The following is a 21,071-nucleotide window of genomic DNA, read 5'->3' as shown; positions in this document are numbered from 1 at the left end:
TTTTCATACCAACCAAACTGGTGTGGCCAGATTGGGATCCAAATGATCCAAATAAACACATTTTCATATCGGGGAGTCGTTCCCTGACGCAGGCACCGATTAACAAACTATTTTAGAGAATTACAGGACAAACAAAGTGCTGTGCGCTCCTCTGAGTTCTCTAAAAGCTGCGTGTGTCTCGTTAACCTTTGCTGAATTGAAAGGCCACACCGACCCGGGGACAGAAAAGGTATGCTTCCTCTTTCCTAAAACACACAGACAAGGTGCATTGTTCATCCAGAAAGAGACGAGGAAGTGACCTGTAATTATCACGTCTCTGCTTCCTCTTCGGGCGCCGTTTAAACTCAGAGCCGTCTCCGTCTGACATGAGAAGTCGTGTCTGGGTCGCGTGGAGCCAGAGGAGCCTCATTCTTACAGCTCAGGTACCGTCTAAACTTTTTCACCGCTGATTTTATCGACTGGTTTCTGGCTCTGCTCCTTTACTTGGTCCAAGCTCCTCAGTGCTGTCGTGATACCTGAGAAGTTTAGAACGAGTACAGGATCTCTGACGGCCACGACGTCCCAGCTTCATCACTTTTATTGTCCGAAATCTGCAGAATGCATAAAGATCAATAGAAACCCAGACGACCAGTCATTAGGAATCACGTTTCCTTGAAGACCAAGAACTCTCAGCTCCATTTAAGCATCTCGTCTTTCACCATAAAAGCAGTTTAAAAACTTTTCTGTTAAAATTCAACTTTTTCAGCTTTTATTTGTAAGATTTTAAAAAGTTTTCAGGTTCTCAGTTGTCCAGGTCATGATATAAATTAACGAACGAGTCTAAAGAAGAGCGAGTGGACTTGCAGAGTTTCCACCTGTGGTGGGGAGTTTGGGTTTAAACTGGAACATCTGTGGGGGCTCTTCTCCTTCAGATCAGGACTCGGATCCACCTACGTCTCTTTGGAAGACGACAAGAACGTCATCATTTTATCCAGATGGTTTGAAAGCGGAGACGTTCTTATTTAAATCTAAACTCCACCAGCCTTTTAGAAACAGATGAAACATTTCTATTAGTCCAGTTGCTCCAGTGTCAGTTTTGTTTAATGGATATAAAATGTTATTATCTTCTACCGAGTTCCTGCTGAATGTATTTCCACATCTACCACATAAACTAGATTTATATAGGAAAAAAAACTTACAGTTCCTTATTCAGTAGAGTCGAGGCACGACAACAGGCAACGGTTTTATTTTTACACACTTTGACAAACACCACGGACAGAAAATACAGAGAAGACGTCACAGAGGACACGACAACCGCATTTAAACTCGACACAAAGAAACGCACTGAGCGAAAAGAGGAAGGAGCAGAGTGAGACGGGACCGCTGCATGGAAGACGTTCTCAAACGCTTTTAAACACGAGGACCAGAGCAAATCATCTGTGCGTTGACTTTACTCCGCAGATTTAACGAATCACAGCTCAGAAAGCATCACTCCAACATGTGCTGGTTCTGGGATGAGGAGCTCGTGTCCTGAACGAACAATCCTGCTCCAGATTAGAAGGCAAACATGGCTTCCTTTCACAGGAGGCGTTTCAAACTTCACAGGTGAATAAATGCTTAATGTGGACTAAACGTAGGCAGCGCAAGTCTGTGTGGGCATTTAAAGACAGCTGCATTTAACATGTCAGAAACAGGAAGTTAACAGAAGCACATTAATGCAGCAGATGGCACCAACGTAGAATCTTTCAGTTTCACATGTAAAGTTTTTATTGCCAGATAAATAAAGATTCAGAGTATGAGTCTAAGTCCTCTTCAGATACACAGGGGAAAAAAATACCCCTGCAACAATTATACAATCCTACAGCCAATCACAGCAGAAATATGTGACGTTAAACGATGAGACTAATTAATCACTTTTAAATGTTCATTTCTTTTGCAAAACACACGACAGCTGCCTCTAAACAGCTCGCTGCAGCAGAATCGGTTCCCAGGGGAGAGACTCCAGATTTAAATGCTATGCTACATCCATAGTAAAACAAGAGAGTAACCGAGGTAACCAATCAGAGCAGAGGAGGAGGAGGAGGGGGAGGAGTCTTAAAGAGACAGTACTTAAAAACGGAGCGTTTCAGACGGAGGTAAAATGAGGAGCTGCAATAACGGACAAGAGGGAAAAATTAGGTCTTATTTTTAAAATTTAAACATTCATCCCAGCAATTCTTTTCTTTTATCTGGAAGTTAAATTAAATATCTTATATATAGTTATCACTGCATCCTAGGAGCTAACAAATATGGCCGACCAAAGAAAACCAGCTGACCAATCAGAGGGCGTTCTTAAAGAGACAGTACCTAAAAACGGAGCGTTTCAGACAGGAGGTAAAACGAGGAGCTGCATTAACGGACAAGAGGGAGAAATTATGTCGCATTTTTAATATTTAAACGTTCGTCTCTATTTTAGTTGACACTGTAAATGTAATTATGAAATGTGAAAGATGGAAATGTGACCCTTTAATTGAATTTAAGCCACGTCTGCTGTATTTCTTGTTGGGTCTATCGATATCTCACTACGTGTTAGTAGAAAGTGATCATCTAACAAATGATGAGCAACCTCTAAATAAACTAATGAGCCTCTAAATAATAACCGTATGGCTTCTTTAATGCTTCCAAGACCCAAGATTCAAATAAAAGCAAATCTGTTGCGTTGGCTACATATTAATACATCAAAGAAGGAAATGATGTTGTATTATAATATAGTTTAACCAGTTATTTGACAAAATACAGTGTAACGGCCGATAGAAATCGACCTATTTATTTCTGCAGGAACATTCTCCCGTAAATGGTGCAAAATAAAAAATAGCTGCATAAAAATATAGTTTCTGAGAACTTTGGGTTTCGATGCAACAACACGACCGCCGACGTGCAAAGAAACGACAGCGGCCGAGCAGCTGTGTCTGAAAGATGTCTGGTAAAGCACAAAGTCTCTTTGCATCGTTAAGCTCCGTCACTCGGTGTGAGGTACAGTAGTGTGTGACAAAATAACGTCGTAAATACTTCTCCGTTTAAAAAATGAACGAGAGCAGCAGCACGAGGAGAGACTTCTGAAACTTCAGGAAGTCTGCTTGTTCTTATCTTTCTCCATCAGCCACACCATTTCAAACAAGGGATTTTAAATGTTTTGGTTAGAGGATAAATAACTCTGGGCGATTTATAGGATTTCAGCTTCTTTTAAGTTAATTCTGATACATATACAACTCGTGGGACATGACATTAGCATGTTGTCGCAGCACTGGGCAGGAAGGAGCAGCAGTGCAATCGCTTCTTCTCTTCAAACTTCATGAATCCTCCTCAGATAGTCGCCTTTCATGTGAGAAATAAAGAAACATCAGTTAGTCCTTCGCAAGACAACGTGAATCCTTCTTGTCTCCAAAACAGCTCAGTGGAGAAAAGACATGAGCCTCCTGAGGCGTCATCTGGAGGAAACAAAGTCCCTTGCATGGATTTCATTTGATTTTTCTTCTTCCGCTTTTAAAAAGATGCCGTCTCTGTTTTTTTTTGTTTTAACAACCCCCTTGCATCAATTTTACAAAAAGAAATGAAGTTTTTCATTCTGCAGCAGATCATAGGACAAAACCTCATCAAATTCTATGGTTGAAACTTGTTTATTCATGCGTATTAACTTTTCTAGTTTAACATGACACGCGATTTTACCAAATTCTGTCAAAAGTAACAGGCTACGATGTGGTTAATTAGCAAGTACTTGGTTGAGCACGTTGGGATTTCATTGGTTGTAATTCTATCTTTGCACATCCTTGTTCATGTATTAAAATAAACAGTTTTAGATCTTTATTATATATTACAGAGAAATCATCCCCGTGTCCACACGTGAGGACAGTTTATTTTTCATAAACTACTTCCTGTTCAAAGATGATGCTTAATTTTTAAACATCTTAGGTCCAACTGATCCCAAAAACCCTGGAGAAATTAAAAAATGCATCGCAAAGCTCAGGTGTCAGGAGGTTAAATGGTGTGAAGACAAACTGTTGACTCTCACGCATATCTTTTAATTATGTTTGACTCCCAGCTCAAATTTAAAGAAAACACTGAGTTTATTGTCAAACGGGGTCAACAAAGAATTAATCTAATGAGGGAATTATGTTCTTTTAATGTCTGTGACATTATTCTATGTAACTTGTATCATTCTTTTATTGAAAGTCTTTTATCTGCTTGTTCAATGAGTCGTCTGTGAGGGAGATAAATACCTTGAACATAATTGTTAAACTATGTTCAAAAACTAGAGGAACAGTATGAGAGCAAGTCAATAATCAACCGTCTCCTCTCAGTGGTCATAATGTTGTGGCTGATACTACCACCCACCTGAGTCGTCACGGCGACCCCTCCTAGTCGTCCACGGTGATGTTGCGGAACAGGTAGGCCATGGACTCTCCGTTGTGGATGCGGCGAATGGCTTCGGCCAGAATCATGCTGACGTCCACCGTCTTGATCTTCGGACACTGGAGCTTCTGGACCTCGTGTGGCACCGTGTTGGTCACCACCACCTGACGACGCAAAGAGATTTTAGATTTACGCTGGATCACCAGGACTGAAAACTGAAACGCAGAATTAAGAGGAAGCTCCTCGTTTTACAGGGAGTTTTATAACGAACGAGAACGGGTTCTGACACTTCCCCCCGTAGAGTCCGGGTGAACTCACCTCGTCGATGGCGGACTCCTCGATGAGGCGCGGCGCGTCGGCAGAAAGCAAACCGTGTGTGGCCATGATGTAGATTTTATAAGCTCCTCTCTCCTTCAGGATCTCTGCAGACGCAACAAAGTCTCCGACATCATCGATGATGTCGTCCTGCAAAGAGAAATGAAGAATACAATTAATTTGGATCCAAACTTAAATTACGCGAAGAAAAGTTCCTCCCCTGGAGAATCATAAAGTCTTTTCTTATCTTTCTTGTTTTCTCCTAAATGCACCTGGATTAAGTCCAGTAAATGCTTCCGAAGTGCAGAGAGAGTTAAACATTTATAGCTGAGGAAGTTGGTCTGACCTTCATCTTACGACATCTTTAAATGTAGAATTATAGTTTTCACGACTTGTTATGACCATGTTAAAAACTTCACAGCAGAAATAAACGCGTTGTAAAAAAACTAACGAGTACATGGGGAATTTCTTGAGAGCAGGTCACCTGTTTAGATTATATAATAAAGGATTAAAGTTCTGCAGAACTAAGGGGCGGGGCTACTTTGAATCCACTCACGCTCCTCCTCCTTTTTTATGTGGAGTCAGGCCACATGCTGTAAATAAAGAAAACTCCTCGTCTAACGTGACGCCAAATCAAGTAGAGCTCCCCCTGGTGGCTGAAGGCTGCAGTTTAGGTCATAAGCTCCACCCATCCATGTTAGTGGGCGGGACTTGGGCCAAGTTAAAACTAAAATACACATCAATTAATTTTTTTTCAAGGATGATTTCTGTCATTTTATGTTGTTAACCCTCCGGAGTATACGGACGCACCGGTGCGTCCAAATCACATGACCAATTTAAGACGATGTAGCAGAAAGACGCAGCGTCACTGAGGCTCGGTTCAACTTTTGCAGAAAGTCCTGACTTCACCCTATAGACCAGTTTTTAAATTGTGTCGACAGGCCGAGTAAAACTAGACGTATGATAAATAATTTATGCCACACTCCTTCCTGAATATTGCATGTCTGGTTCATTACTCCTTGTTACACCTGATAGTTTCGTAAACAGCTGAACGAAAATGTGTGATGAATTTCCTGCATTTTAATGGAATAGTTGTAAAAACCTTTGTTGTTTGCTCTATTTTTATTAAAGCTTTTGAAATGTACATGTTGGATTTTCATTCCAAGTTATAAAAATGATTTGTTAAACATGTTTTCATAGTGAAAACTACTCAGATTTCATGGTTTTAGGTCTAATGTGTTAATACAGTTTGTCTGTTTGTTGTGCTGAAAAGAATGAAACCAAACATGACTGTAAACCATTTTTAAGATGCAAACAATAAATAAAATCATACTCTGGACTTTGGATCTCACAAAAACCCGTTTTGTGAGTTGTTGCTGGATCTAAAATAATCAAATTGTTCCAGGAATAACACATGTTGTCCACTCACACCAGAGAGGAAAACATTTTAAATTAGAATTATGCTAAAAGAGTCGGCCGTATCTTACCACAATGATGGCGATTCTTCCACCCACGTCTCCTACGACAGTAATCGGAGGTTTCTCCTTTGCCATCATCACTGAAAAGCAAAGAGGAGTCACCTGTGAGTCCAAGGAAGTTCTGCGTTCACCATCTCACCTAATCAACAGGAATCTCAGCAGATTGGGTAAAATGGGTTGAGAAAATGATTTCATGATTACAGAAGGAAAAAAGAAAAAACATCTGCAGCCCCAAATTACAGGGTCTTTATGGATTTAAGATCAGAATCAGAAGCCAGTGGCGCAGTTACTTCTTCCCCCCATTCTACCCCTAGAGATTAAAGCGAAACGTCAAACATAGTGCAGAACATGCCATGCAGAGATCAAATGGCTGGAAGGTTTTCTGCCCAGGATACCCAATCAGAGGACAATGTGAAGCTGCCTGGACACACACACACACAGCCTCAGGCCTGAGGCAGCATGGCAGCGCGTCTGCATATGGACCAGAAAGCACCAGACAATCGGATTTCACACTGGACAACAGTGGCAAGCACCGATGAGGAGCTCTTCATACACACTTGCCAATGTTCTGGGATCAGTCCGGAAGTCGCAGTTACTTTTACATGCACACAATAATCGGATAATTCATTTACACGGACGACGTTTCACAAAAAATTAGCACCCGGCCCCCTAGTGCAGGATGAGTCAGCCATGTTTTTAAAACTCTTTCCAGTGAAGTGAAAAACTTAAAAATACCAAGAATAAACATTTATTTTTGGTCACTGGCTACGTTTTTATGGACAGTACGTCTTCAACGTGACTGAAACTATTCTGATTAAACGTTTTAACTCATCTGTGTCCATGGACGCTAACCCTAACTCCTCTAAAGTGAAGCCAAAGCAAGTAGAGCTCCCCCTGGTGGCTGGAGGCTGCAGTATAGAGGCTATGCACGTGACGTCACGGCCACTCAGGGGCAAAAAGTGACGGATGATCATGGAGATTAGCAGCATAAGTCTGAATCATAGGCTTTAATAGAGTCTAAGTTGTAAAATTAATTACAAAAACATTAAGAGCTGTTGTGCGATTGACACTTTCACCAAGTCAGCCAGACCAACTTCCTGAAGCTCCTGCTTGGTCAAGTGTCAACGAAAAGGTCAGAGTGCAGCCGACATTTTGATACCAGGATATTCTTGGTGTTTGCATGCTAAAATTAGCCTGTAAGCTAGCCAGTGCTTCACTCTGGTCTCTCTGTTGGGAACTGATTCTGCTCCAGTAAAGACTGTAGTTCTGATTATTAGTTGTGACCTACTGTCCATGCAAACGTAGCCATTTTTAACATACAGACTGTTTAATTATTCATACTAGGGCAGCTCCTTTACTCATTAGCACTATTAGTGCTACTCTTCCCAGGACGAGGCAACAAGCAGCACCATTCATTTATTGCTCCTGATAAAACTATAATAAATTTAGCTGCTTAAATACCATAAATGTGCAAAACAATCATTATCTAAGTGGATGCAAAAACCATCGCGACGGGCTCCAATAAATATCGGGAGTATTGTTGTGCATGTAAAAAGGAGTCATTCAAAGGGTTTGAGGAAACAATCCACTGGAAAGCCGTCAGCCGGCCGAGCCGATTGAGGAGGAGAAGGAGAAAGAAGCAGAGAAAGGAGGAGCATGCCTTGCAAGAACACCTGTGCTGAATACCGTGAGTCGCACAGCATCAGAAAACCTGGCAGAGTCACATTCAGTCTCTCATCGACAAAGAAAATAAAAAGCTGAGCCCGTGTCGTGAGCTGGACACACACGATTCTCTAAAATACAGCTCGACTGACGACTACCTGAAAAATTAATTTGAACAAATGAATCAATTAAACCAATTAAATAGATTGTGGGGTCCAAAACAAATAGATAAGACCACACTAAACTACTGCTGTCAGCATATTAATAATAATAATAATAATAATAATGCTCATTTAGCTTGAACGGATGCATTCGTAGCATTTCTTCTTCTCTTCACTGGATGTTTCAAAAAGCATGCTGGATTCTTTTCATCACATGCAGTTATGACCAAATGTTAATCAGGTTTTTTTTAAGAGCAGGTTTCATATGAGGTGCAGCATGTGTTGATTGGCAAGATGAGTCCAGATATTCCACTACAAAACAAAACCAGAAAAATCAGAAGAACATAAAGAAAAAAAATAAAATAATAATAAAAAGTCTGGCATGGTTCGGGTTTGATTTATGGATTTCAAAACAAAATCAGAAAAGAAAGGAGGGTTTCAGCCATCTTGTAGAACCAGCTGTCTGGAATCGCAGTAAACGTGAAATGTGTTCGTTTCCAGTCAAACGTGCCGTGCAAATATCTTAACAATGCATGGAGGACACAGTTTAGCCGATTAGCCTGAGGAGGTTTTCACAGTTTCCACAAACTCCCGAGTCCAGACTGCATTTTCACAAGATGCAACGCAAACCCTTTATCTACACATGCACGGACTGAGGAACCATCAGAAGAGGAATAATCATTTCATAGCCAGATATGTAAATTAAATTTACGCTCGTACTTGGAAGTTCTATGCCAGGGAACGGAGCTTGCTGTTTGCCTGCTATCATCAACAAATAAACACCACGTTAAAACAAATGCACAAATATTTCACATGAAAAAAAACACATGATGCCAAGACTTGGAAAATCCTCTCCCTGCTGTGGACTGAGAGGAGGGAGTTTAATAATCTGACGGCTGCAGCAGTTTTTTTAAGTCGAGGTAAATAATAAAAAGTTTCAGACTTAAAATACGGAGTCATTTGCCAATGACACACTCTTATTCAAACCGTTCAAACCGTCTTACCAGGATTTAACTCCGCAAATATGGTAAAGGACGCGAGAAACAAGCAGATGCTCCTGTGAGTATTTAGTAGTTTGGTAACAGTTAGGAGCTGCAGCATGAGTAGAAGTGTCTGTGGAGTTAAACCATGCAGTAACACAAACAAACAATCTACCGCTTGGCGTATGGTTCATGGTATGAGTGAGAAACAGCAGAATCATGAGCTGCTTAGCAAAAAAATAGGAGCTGCAGCTTGTTCACAGCAGAAATTTTTACACACTCGTCTTATACGTTCAGGACTAGTTTAACCTGGGGCCTTATAATAATGTGTCACATCTGTTTGTAAAAATCTACTCCAGCACATTTCTGTGATTCTATTTCCGTTTTCCTTTGTGGTATTTTCTGCCTCTTTTCACTTAATAATTACGAAGGCAGCGTTATAAGATCTCGCTACTCAGCATGCACATCCATTCACATAAGGAATAAATAAACTAAAAGAAATAAGCGAGCTCAAAACCATCAGAAAAAAACAAAGGATGATGAGATGGATGCTAAGCGTGGAAGCATATTGTGACGTGCTGGATTAATGTGTTCATCACATCGATAAATGTGGAGCCGATTTAAATACTGAATCACATCCCGTTTTATTTCTAATACATTTTATACTGAAAGCAGAGTAACTAAAGCTCCAGGTAAAACTAATCCTGTCATTAGTTAACCGAATGATTTAAAGTTCTCGCAAAAGTTTAACGGTTGTTTGCCAGATAATAAATGTGATAATAAAGGTGAAAAGCCAATATCGGCCTGTTCCAGTACTGGATGCACCGAGATGTGACACTTCCTGCTCTGACAGATCAAATATCTGCTGTGAAAACCACCTGTTAAAAGTACGATGTCATGTTAAATAATAAGACATTTATCGCTGAATTTAAACCTGGTGGGATGAAAAGGGAGCAAACGGCGCTTTACAAAGACGAGTTGTTCTTACAGGGAAGCTCCAGCCCCGTGTGTCCCGTCGTGTTGCGTACACATGGAGGGGAGTGTCTTCCGTCGGCCATGTCGGACTCCGAATACTGAGCCTCGCCGTGGATCACAGCCAGACCCAGACGCAGCCTCTCAGCGTAGGACTGAGCCCTGAAACAAGGCAAGAAAAGAAAAGAAAATCTACATGTGGCACTGAACTCTCATCTTCACGCGTTCAGCTTAAATCGTCTGTTACCTCTTGGCTGCAGCCGGGGACTTTGCCACGATGATGGCGTTTCTGTAATCAGGAATCTGACGGCAGGAAGCGAAACAGATGATTGTATTTATGTGGATCTATATAAACACACTCAGCAGAAGTTTTTAAATGATTCGTCACCTCTTCTTGAATGTACTGAATCAAGAAGGGAGAGGCACGCAAGTTATCCACTGGGAAGCTGAAGAAGCCCTGGATCTCCTTCTGGTGCAGGTCCATGGTGATGATGTGTGTTAATCCTTCACAATAAAATATAAAATTAATAACTAATAAGCAAGAAGGAGATTTGTTTAACAGATGCACAGCTAGAGATTTGTTGCCTTTACCTGCTTTGGCTAACATGGACGCTAGCAGCTTGCACACGATCGAGCCCCTCTTCCTCATCTTGCACTGTTTGCTGTAGGGGAAGTAAGGAATCACGCCGATGATGTTCTTGGCACAGGACGTCTTCAGGGCGTAAGCCATGACCAGCAGCTCCATGATGGCCGTGTTGACATCTCTGCTCGTGGCAGAAACATTAAAGTAATTCATGTCATTCACGTGATTTATAGAGAACTTTTCATACAAAAGATGCATGTTTTATATGAGAACAAAAAAAAAAAAAAAAAGACACAAGAGATACCCCCCGTTAAAATAAAGTTAAAATAAAATTAGTTAAAAAAAAAAAATAATAAAAAAATAAAATTAAAACCACACTAAAAAGGTGGAAATTATAAAATAAAATTCAATTAATAACCAGACTAAAAAGATAAAAAATAATACAATAAATTCAAATTAGTTAAAAGTCAGACCAAAAAAATAGAATGATAAAACAAATATAATATAATTAATAACCAGACTAACAGGTAAATAAAATTCAGACTAAAAAGTTAGGTCTTTATTTTGCTTCTAAAATGGTAACAGGAGACTTCAGCCTGTGTTTTGGTTCATGTCAGTGATCTATGTCCTTCTTCCTTTGCTCACCTCGGTATGGTCTGGATAATGAAGATAGTTTGTCCTCGAACTGACTCCTTTACATCCACTCTAGTCTCTGCTTAGAGAAAAGAAAAGAAAAAAGACATGATCAGTAATTCATTGTGCCAAATTTTAATTTCCATAAAGTTGTTCAGGCTTCCAGTAACTTAGAGGATTTAAACTTCAAAAACCTACAAGATGTTTCTCTTAAGAGGAACAGATTTATCTCTATTCACTGATGTGATGATGTTTTTATGAGCCAGGAAGTGTTTTAACTGCCCATTTCGTGGTTTTCTTTGTGTCAATCTCATCTTTATCATCCTCTAAACTGTCCAGTTCCTCCATGTGTCACATCTCCTTCTTCTTTTCATATTCTCTTCTCTCTTTCTCTTCTGCTGCATCCCAGTCTTCAAAATGATCAAATTCACCAAATAGGTTAAAGTTAACTCTAAAATCACTATTTTTTTTTGTCAACTGTTTTACCGGTGTGATAAATAAGTCTAAGTTAATGTAATGTGAAGTAGTGATGTGCAGATCGATACTCAAATATCGATACTTCCGATACTTCAGTCATTGAATGTGATGTAGTGATAAACACAGTGGAAAGGAACTAAACTATTGTGTTGTGGAAACACAACAAACTTCAGATTAAACCACAACCAGTTAAACAATAATTTATTTTAACAATCTTATCATTTTACTTGTCTCTGTTTGTTTTTTCTGTCGTTGTATTAACTCGGCTTTATAGTAAATGAGGCCACGACCTCAATATACTTCAGATATTAAAATAAACAAATTAAACTACTTCTTTTAGGTTTAACAGACACATACGGGTGTATTTACACAAAGTGTCAGTATTTGAAAGGAAATCAGTGGTATTGAACATCAGTAATGTGGAGAGGTGTTGTCTACTACTCTTTTCTCTTCTTTTAAACGTTCAGTTTGTTGTCGTTTGTGTGCAGCCTTTTAACCTGAACTGTTGAATTAATGTGGTAGTATTTAATGATGATCTCCAGCTACCACCTCACCAAACATCCTGCCGTCTGTCTGACTCACTTAATTTTCCAGAGAGCAGACATGTTTAGTCACAGGATTGTGGTTCTTCTTCTTTAATTTTGTAGCTATGACTCCAACAACCACATTATAATTGAAGACGAAGTCGTTCTGATGCTGCATTGATGTGGTTTTTGTTCCTACAGTAAAAAGCCTGAATCAGCGCCGATACAGATAAGGACATCCCTACTTATCTTGTGACATTTCCTCACCACTGTTAGATTCCTGAAACACCACAGACTTTCCCAGTTCAACCCCCAGTCGCCTGTGAAAGAAGAGCACAAAGATGCAGTCACATCAAAACCAAAGGTGAGATCTAATCATCTGCTGCAGCTTCTCACTGTGACATATATCACATCATTCATTCATTCATTCATTCATTCATGAACACAGTCCAAGCTACACAGGGGGAAAAAAATAATAAAAAATAATATATATATATATTAGTTGAAGTAGACCTGGATTAAATCAAAAGTTTGATTTGTCCCTGGTCCAGAGAGACAGTATCGGCCTGAGTGTGACAAAGACTTACTCCGTTATCTTCTTGGCCAATTCTGTGCAAGCTGCGGAGGAGTTTGCGGAGAAGACGCGATAGCCACTTTTAGCCACATTCATTCTAGAGCTTTTCCGAGTTCCTGTTCCACCAACACTGTCAGCAGCGGCAACTTGACGCAACTAAACCGCGCTAAACCCTCGAGTTCGTTCTTTTCTAGCGACGATGTCGTTGCTTAGCCAGTTAGCTCCCGGGCTAGCCGCCGCACACACTAGCTGCTACTTGATCTAATTTAGAGCAAATTCACGGAAGAGAAGCTACACGGGCTTGACTACAACATAACTATAAAATAAAATACACAAGTTTTTTGTAGAATTGTGTGACTATTCGCGGACAAACCAGAGATACCTGCCTTTCAGGTAACAGTGTAGCGAACTGACAACTACGGGAGCCTCTACGGGTCAAATGTAGCGTTATTGGTCCTCAGGGTCACGTGACGCGTTTTATGGAGAGCTACAGATTATTGAGTCGTAGAAGAAGAATGTATTTATTTTATTATTATATTATATTATATTATATTATATTATATTATATTATATTATATTATATTATATTATATTATTGTTTTTTTTTATCTTTTTTTAATCTTTTTCCAAAAACGTTTAAATGTGACTGAGGCAATTATGCTTTTAGGCTAACAATATCAGGCTATTATAAGGGATGTAAACATGTACATTAGGCTGAATAAAGACTATAATAAAAAGTCAAACAAAAGTATTGGTTTTTGAAATGATTTATAATATAACACATTTTAACTAAAAAATATTCGCCTGAATAAAGACTATGGACATCATGGATATCATGACAAGACATGATAAATAATAATATAGCACACATATGACAAAAAGAGTAAAAAAAAAAACTATTTAAAGGTTAGACCAAAATGAATGCACAGGATTACATTATGAAAAAGTAAGTTTCCCCAAAAACAGAGATTTTAAAGAGAGAGCAGAGGCACTAATGTCCTGGTTTGGGCCTGTTCTGCTGCAACTTTTCATCATTGATGGATCAATGAAGTGTGAATTCTACCAGTAAACTCTAAAAGACGAAGTGAAGTTTAGTTAGGATGCATATTCACACATATTTTGTATCTCAGAACTGTGGACTAGTATAACCAGTAGTAGCAGCATTACCCCAACAGTCCACTAGAGGTCCTCCCTCATCAGCCCTGTATCCGCTGCAGACTCGTGCTTTAGGATTCAAACAGCACAGAATCTGAGGTTACTCCGGAGGAGAGGGGGTTAAAGGTGCAACACTGCCCGTGAACTACAGCCTGAATTTACTATGGGTGTGGACACACAAGCAAACATAAAGAAATGACTTCTGCAGAAAGATAAACGAGTCACATTAGATAAAGAATTATTGATCGACTGATGCACGTTGACCTGCTCTGACACAGTGTCGGCTCTGACTGGACCGGCTGGTTTGATGATAACAATCTTAACTGTTAATTACCACATCATATTACAGTTTTATATTATTTACAGTGGGATCAGCTGCTACAATAACTGACCGAGGATGATGAAAACTTCTTCTGTTCAGATTCTTAAAATCCTGCTCTCACTAAATGAGCTGGTTTATTTTTCAACTTGACTGTTCGGCGGTTTAGTATCAAGATCTCTGTTAATGTTTAACACGTATAGTCTGTACTGTTTTACCTTCACGACTAAGTTTGCTGTAGTGGGTTGTTTATTACAGACACAGAGTGTGATGTTGCTGTAAACAAAGGATGGGATATGAGTATATATGTAAATGGAAAAAAGATCTCAACTGAAATATAAAAGACCACGACACTCATAGGTGACAACAGCAAAAGATAACAGGATCAAAGGGCTAAAACTCGGGGGAAGGAGACGGCCAAGACTTTACTTAGTTATTTTATTTTCTAAAGCCACATGTGGCTGTGACCCCCTGGTCAACAGCAACAGCTAAACAAAGCATTCTTCATCATCATCAGCAGCAGCGTTCTGCATCGGAGACAGACAATGATGAGCCTAGACTGGTGCTTCCCCCGGTGAAAGAGTGTGAATCACACCCGCTTTTGTTATAGCATCACTGCTTCCATGTTTGAGATTCCAGGTTAATGGCTGCTGTTCGACCTGTTACGAAACTGGAAAAATAACACGGTTAAGTGTTGGCTGGATGTGAGATACGCCTTCCACAGCTGAAAGAAGAGTGAAAGTCCCGACATTAACCCAGTAGAAATGTCGTGGAAGGACCGGAAGCAAGTAGTTCTCATGAGAGGAAACCCACCAACATCTGAACATTTAGGTCACAGTGAATTCCCATAAATAAATAAATGCACAAGTATAATATTTATGTTATATTTTTGCTGCAGTGAGGAGTGGAACTTTTTTCTTCTGCAAGGGCAAGTCTGCAGGACATAGAGAAGTCAGAGGGCACACCTGTACCTCACCTTAAACCCGAAACACACACTGCATCTATGCTCTATGCATGACGCCTGCTCGTTCTCCTGCTCAGGATTTGCCTCCAGCCTCGTGGTGTTTTTGTCACCTACAAAGGTGAGGTGGGCAGAGGGAGAAAAAGGGAGGGAAGGGAGAGTGTAAACGAGGGAGTACAGAGGCTCCTCCTCATTCCCTGCGTGTGGTTCTTGTCTTTTATTTTTTTTCCGCCTGTTTTTCACTCACACTCACGCTCAGCACACGTTCAGAGTCTCACTCTGGGGAAAGGTGGGAAACGGAGAAATTCCTCCTCCGTCACCAAGGAAAAAGAGACGCGAACGGGAGAAAAGGTAGAAACTGTGTTCATTTATTTATGTTTTTTTTTTGTAAAAAAAGAAAAGAAAAGAAAACGGAGGGGGTGTTCTCATCAGCCCTGCCTTCTGCATGTGCTCAGCTCGTCGCAACACACTGTGTTTCCAGATGGAGAGGATGCAGGGAGAGGGAGAGGTGGACCACCTGGAGAGACCGAGCCCGCTGACTGACAAAGAGAGACTGATGATCCAGGACTCCTGGGCTAAAGTCTACGAGAACTGTGACCACGTCGGGGTCGCCATACTGATCAGGTATTCTTTTTATTATGTTTGGAACATGTAAGGCGTAAAGAAGACATTCATTTAAATTTAAATTTAAACCAGAAACACTCTAACATGACATGCTTTGCATTTAAATCTCTGTTCCTTCTTTTTTGGGGGAGTTTTTAGGAACTTTCTCCTCATCTCTGCAACTTTTAAGGTCAAATTTGCTTCTTGCACCTACAGAGACACCACATCCTCTTATTTTTGCCAATAACCCACCGAGATATTTGTCTAAATTAAGTCCATGCTGCGGAGACTTCCTCCTCTCACTGTTGCTTCCATGACCTCACAAGTTCTCAGTCAGCCCAGAGGAACGCAGTCACTCATATTTCTATGGAAGATATTCTCACCTCTATTTTCCTTAATCCTGTTTATCAAATTGTGGAGGCAGAGGATAAACATTATAATCCATCAGTCAGATATCTTTGGCTCTCAGAGGGCTCCCTCCCTCGGCGCGGGTCATGTTTTGAATGCCTGTGTGGAGGGCCGGGCATCCTACAGCAGCATGACTCCTTCACAGGCAGCGAGACCTTTAAAACGCCTCTCTGAGCTCTGAACACAGGATGAGACGATGCTTCTCTGCCAGGCTGCACCTTTAGGTGTTAGAAAGACTCTTGTGACCTTGCGGACCTGTTGGGAGATTGCTGTGCATCAAACTCGAGAATGCGAAACTGTTGCAGAAATCATCCATCTGCAGCGACTTGGACATGGAGGCTTTGAATGTTTTTCAAGCGTGGCAGGTTTCCCCACATGACACAGCCTGTCTTCTTAATCTTTTCTGATTGCAGGAGGTGAAAGTTGAGAGGGAGGGTAGCGCTGTGTGGTGTGCTTTTCCACAGATTGTTCAACCTTAAGGTGCAGCTCTCGAATCTCACAAACACGTTTCCTCTCACATTCCATCACGCGACCCTACGATCTTTAGGAATTTGAGAAATGGGGGTAATCTTTAAATGTAACCTTGAAAAATTCTCCTTTTGGTGAACCTCTAATCCTTCAAGCTAACTATCTTTAGGGCAACAGATAACATCCAGAGTCGCAAATCGTGACGCTCGGTTCTCTGAAATGAGAAACTTTCCCTCAATTCAGCTTCAGTTAATATCAAACGGAGATAAGGGAGGATTAAGAGACCAATGACCATTTAAAACACTAATGAGGCTATTTATATGCAACCATAGGTCATGCAATTATAAGACAGAAAGATTAAACACCATGGCTCCTCATTAGTTTGCAGAGGATCCGGGAATATCTGCAGAAGCCTTCCACCAAGAGCCGCAAATGTAACGCGCCGCCATCCCGCCCCTCTACGAGCGTTTAGATTAGCCACATGTTTCACATCTATCAGAAAAATATTTGCTTCTTTTTGTTGTTAGTTGTTGCAGAGACAGGAGGAGATGGGACATCTTGATTTGATAGCTAGAAACCAGATGCATTGGCCCTCTTCCCAGACTTTGGGAGGGGGCGAGTGTTTAGGTTCCTCTTTGCTAATTCGCCAAGATACCTCTGAGGGGCAAGCAGGAATAAATCTGAGAAGACATCCCCTGACCTGACTGTTTGTTCTCAGCGAGAGCAGAACAGGGGTCAGGACGAGTAAAGGGATGTCAGAAAACTAGAAGGAAAAGGAGGGGAATTAAACAGAAAGCCTTGAGGCGTGCTTAGTGTCGCTCAGGAAGCAGTGACATCCAGTTTTCCTTTTCACCCTGACTAATTACCACATTTCAGCTTTTGTTAGAAACTGTGCAGAACCGCTGGCTCGTTTTTTTGAGTCATGACTGCAGCTACAGCGCAGAGCCCGGTCGGACACCTGAGAACGAGCCAGTTAGGTCAGAGGTAGGTTTGAGAGGTTAAGAGGTTGAGAGGTTTGCAGCGATACGTGACTCCAGATTCCTCGTACAGGATGTGATCCACGTTTCAAGAGTCAAATAAAGACGCTAAAATATTAATGCTTCATTAAAAGCCCAACTATCACGCTGCAATACTTTATTTACAAGGAGTGCCGATTGGAGAAGGATATCAAACCTCCACTAGATTAAATTAGAAGTGTAAACAGCAGCGAGTGCAAATATGACCCAACAATAGGAAATTAGCTTTGACCATTTACAGTAATAGTATATGATAGTGTAAATAATAGATCAGGTTTATGTCGTACAGAGAGAGCACAGACTAGTGCAGCACACACAGAAACACACATGCACCTGTATAAATATACACCTACAGCAAAAAGCATTATATATAAATACATTTTTATTAAATAATTATACGATATATAGATGTATCATACTATAATGGATACACTTGTGCAGAATTTGGTGCTGCCACTGTTAATTTGCTAAATAAAATACACATTTATTTTCACCTGCTGCTTTTTATTATATATTTAGCATAACTTAAAGTGTATCAAGTACCTCCATTAGCTTTACACGAAGATTTCTCTGCACATTCGCTTTGTAAATTTGAGTGTGTCAGAAGGAATCCACGCCACTCAGTAACAGCTTAAAGCAAACATTCAGAGGGAAAACATGCAGCACTGTCATGTGAGCGCCACTGTTTACTCAGGGTATCTTGCCAAGTTGAAAAATGGCCGAGGGGTTTGCAGGATCGAGCCGGTGCAGGACGAGGAGCGTGGCTTCGCCAGCTTCTCATTTAACTCCTTAATGCTCCTCCTCCTTTCGCAGGCTGTTTGTGAACTTCCCCTCCGCCAAGCAGTACTTCAGCCAGTTCAAGGACATCCAAGACCCCGAGCTGCTGGAGCAAAACTCCCAGCTGAGGAAGCATGCGCGCAGGGTCATGAATGCCCTCAACACGCTGGTGGGGAGCCTCGACAACGCCGAGAAGGTGGCGTCGCTGCTGGAGCTCCTGGGCAAGGCCCACGCCCTGCGGCACAAGGTGGAGCCTGTGTACTTCAAGGTAAAGGAGGAGTTTATTTCCACCTGCCTCCGTCTGCACACACGCCGCTGAACATCCCACATAATCTACTTACAATTCTTGCAACAGTCACTGGTAGAAGGGGTACAAAGTCCAGCTAATCCAAAAAACACAAGAAGCAGGCAAAACATTCTGGTTTCAGAAGTGCACGCTTCGATTTTTCTACTGTCACAAAGACAAATCTACTCATTCATTCACACACCAGTACCAGACACACCCTACACACCCGACGTGAAGATGTGACCACATCTGTGCTTTTGTTTCGCTGAAGGTGATTTGCATGAACCACGAGTTTGTCCGGTCTGACAGTTCTTTCCATCACCATGAGCAAAGTTACCTAAGTCCCTCTTAAGCTCTGTCTTCGTGAAAGACGAACTGCTCGTCATCCAGCTCTTTGCAACTGACAATTGGGTGCTGCTAGAGTCTGGTCGCCGTGGTAACCCCCTTGTATATTTCCCAATCCCAAGCAGAGCATGAAAATATTGCTAGTGCGTGAACGGAGCTGGAGAAAATACCGGGAGCCATGTCGTCACCAGGTCTGGGTTGACCTGATGTTTCCTTGCAGCTTTTGTGGGACAAGTGGAGGACGTGTTGCTGCAACTCTGAGAATGTACACACTTGTGTTTGAGATGGTGATGATGCCTAAATGACGTCCACAGCAGCCAGTGGTATTTAACAGGACGCTGACTGGTCCACACCTCAGTGCATCAGTAACAAATTCATAGCTCGAAGCTTAGAAACAGGGTCTGGCATTAGGGCATCGTTAAGGTTTTATCCGATACTGGTACTTTGGAAACAGAGCCTGTGCTTAAACGGTGCCCAAACCGGTGCTTTAAGAATGGAAAACATACAAACTTTGTCCAAAAATGTTGCCTTTTTATTTTTTGAGGCATTTTGTGACGGGCAAGGAGAGAATATTAATTTAAATAATGTAAATACAACTAAGAAATCACTGATGTAAAGGTTCCATGGGGGTCGGATTTGAATGACATTTTTGACTGGATACAAGATTCACCTAAACAAATGATGTCATATATCTATGACACATCAATCTCACAGAAACATGCACCCACATCTGGAATAAAGGCCTGAGAAAAAACATGTAAAATCAGGTTGACTGGCGTAACTGCAGCCAGATAGATTACTGCGATGGAGACCTTTTAATAAAATGCTATGCGTGTTCAGATGTTTAGTCATGTTCCAGGTGTTACCTCCTTTGTTGCACGTTGCCAAGTCTGCATCTTTTGAGGTGAAGTCCCAGATTTTTGCCTTATCCCAGATTTCCACCGGACGTCACAAGCTGCACCTGCACAACTAAGGGGACAGTAATTAAAAACTCCTTAGCACCTAAATCTGCGTTGCTCTTTAGTCCGGTTCCTACCGTTCACGTCAGCACCGGCGCCATCATCGCACCAAATATCGGTACAAATCCCTAATTGTCATGTGATCTTTTGATTCCATAACTGTTGTTAGCTCAGGTCTGTGAAGGCTCTCACTCACCCACGTCACAGTTTAGCCAAAAATGCTAAGAAGGCAGTTAACAGACTCAAGTCATGTGAGTTTCAAGTCCAAAATCTTTTAGGACTTAAGAACTGAACTCTAAAAGTCCAGTTGCCTTTCTTTAGCGTTGTTGGGTATCTTTAGCTTAGCATAAAGCAGACTAACGAGGTGCATTTGTTTGTGTCTCGTTCAGATTGTGAGTGGCGTGATTCTGGAGGTCCTGGGGGAAGAGTTTCCACAGGTCGTAACGCCGGAGGTGGGCGCAGCGTGGACCAAAGTCTTGGCCACGGTCTACTGCGGCATCTCAGCCGTCTACGAGGAAGTGGGCTGGACGAAGGTCCCGGCCTCAACCGGCTGAAGCCTTTTTCCCGACTTGGACCAGGCGCACGGGAGGGATCGTTCTAATCTCGGGGGCTCACAGACTCCTGAGATGGAAATCAACTGACCGTGATCTGGGAAACGATTTTGGTGAGCTCTAAGAAAATCACGAGCTACGGGAGGTGGAGAGAAAATTAAAGCTCCTTGTGTTGTACTCTTTGGAAAAGGGGGAAGGAAATACAAACCCAGCAGTGGACGAGAGGTCACATTGGACTCGGATGTGCCTTCTGCTGAATGTGTAAATGTAGAAAGTGTAATGATGTAAACGGCATTCTTTCCGATCATTACGACGCATTTCAGACGTTTCCTCTTGTCAGTCGTTTTCCACGTGTGTTTATTTAACCAGACCTTATGAATACCGAGGGGTTTATTTTCTGACGTTTAAAATGTGATGATTGTACATTTTTTCCACTCATATTTGTATATGTACTTGAGTATCTTTTGAAATAAAATTTTAAAATGTTTACCGCGGC

The 21,071-nt window shown here is 41.3% G+C and overlaps 2 protein-coding genes across 7 annotated transcripts; one reads left to right on the top strand and one right to left on the bottom strand.

Annotated features, from left to right (window-relative positions):
- Positions 1 to 1,209: 1,209 nt before the first annotated feature.
- On the bottom strand, positions 1,210 to 13,166 carry LOC124997922 (phosphoribosyl pyrophosphate synthase-associated protein 1). Of its 5 annotated transcripts, none has more exons than XM_047571972.1 (12): positions 12,741 to 13,166; positions 12,421 to 12,473; positions 11,165 to 11,234; positions 10,528 to 10,700; positions 10,325 to 10,440; positions 10,184 to 10,239; positions 9,953 to 10,098; positions 8,705 to 8,746; positions 6,171 to 6,241; positions 4,687 to 4,833; positions 4,350 to 4,532; positions 1,210 to 3,329 (listed from the first exon to the last, which is right to left on the bottom strand). In XM_047571972.1, the coding sequence occupies exons 1-11, from the start codon at positions 12,821 to 12,823 to the stop codon at positions 4,374 to 4,376; spliced, it is 1,116 nt and encodes a 371-aa protein (XP_047427928.1). In that variant the 5' UTR covers positions 12,824 to 13,166; the 3' UTR covers positions 1,210 to 3,329; positions 4,350 to 4,373. The 5 variants fall into 5 exon arrangements, with proteins under 5 accessions (XP_047427928.1, XP_047427927.1, XP_047427929.1 ...); XM_047571971.1 differs by having other exon boundaries at positions 1,210 to 3,333; positions 4,351 to 4,532; XM_047571973.1 differs by having other exon boundaries at positions 1,210 to 3,333; positions 4,351 to 4,532; positions 11,165 to 11,231.
- A 2,212-nt stretch (positions 13,167 to 15,378) lies between these two features.
- Positions 15,379 to 21,062, top strand: LOC124997319 (cytoglobin-1-like). Of its 2 annotated transcripts, none has more exons than XM_047570932.1 (4): positions 15,379 to 15,513; positions 15,618 to 15,786; positions 18,471 to 18,702; positions 20,414 to 21,062. In XM_047570932.1, exons 2-4 carry the CDS (start codon positions 15,644 to 15,646, stop codon positions 20,576 to 20,578), a joined length of 540 nt encoding a protein of 179 aa, XP_047426888.1. In that variant the 5' UTR covers positions 15,379 to 15,513; positions 15,618 to 15,643; the 3' UTR covers positions 20,579 to 21,062. The 2 variants fall into 2 exon arrangements, with proteins under 2 accessions (XP_047426888.1, XP_047426887.1); XM_047570931.1 differs by having other exon boundaries at positions 15,388 to 15,513; positions 15,644 to 15,786.
- The last annotated feature ends 9 nt before the right edge of the window (positions 21,063 to 21,071 follow it).

This window comes from Mugil cephalus, chromosome 20, assembly GCF_022458985.1.
Source record: "Mugil cephalus isolate CIBA_MC_2020 chromosome 20, CIBA_Mcephalus_1.1, whole genome shotgun sequence".
Lineage (NCBI taxonomy): Eukaryota > Metazoa > Chordata > Actinopteri > Mugiliformes > Mugilidae > Mugil > Mugil cephalus.
This window is presented reverse-complemented; position numbering and strand designations above follow the sequence as displayed.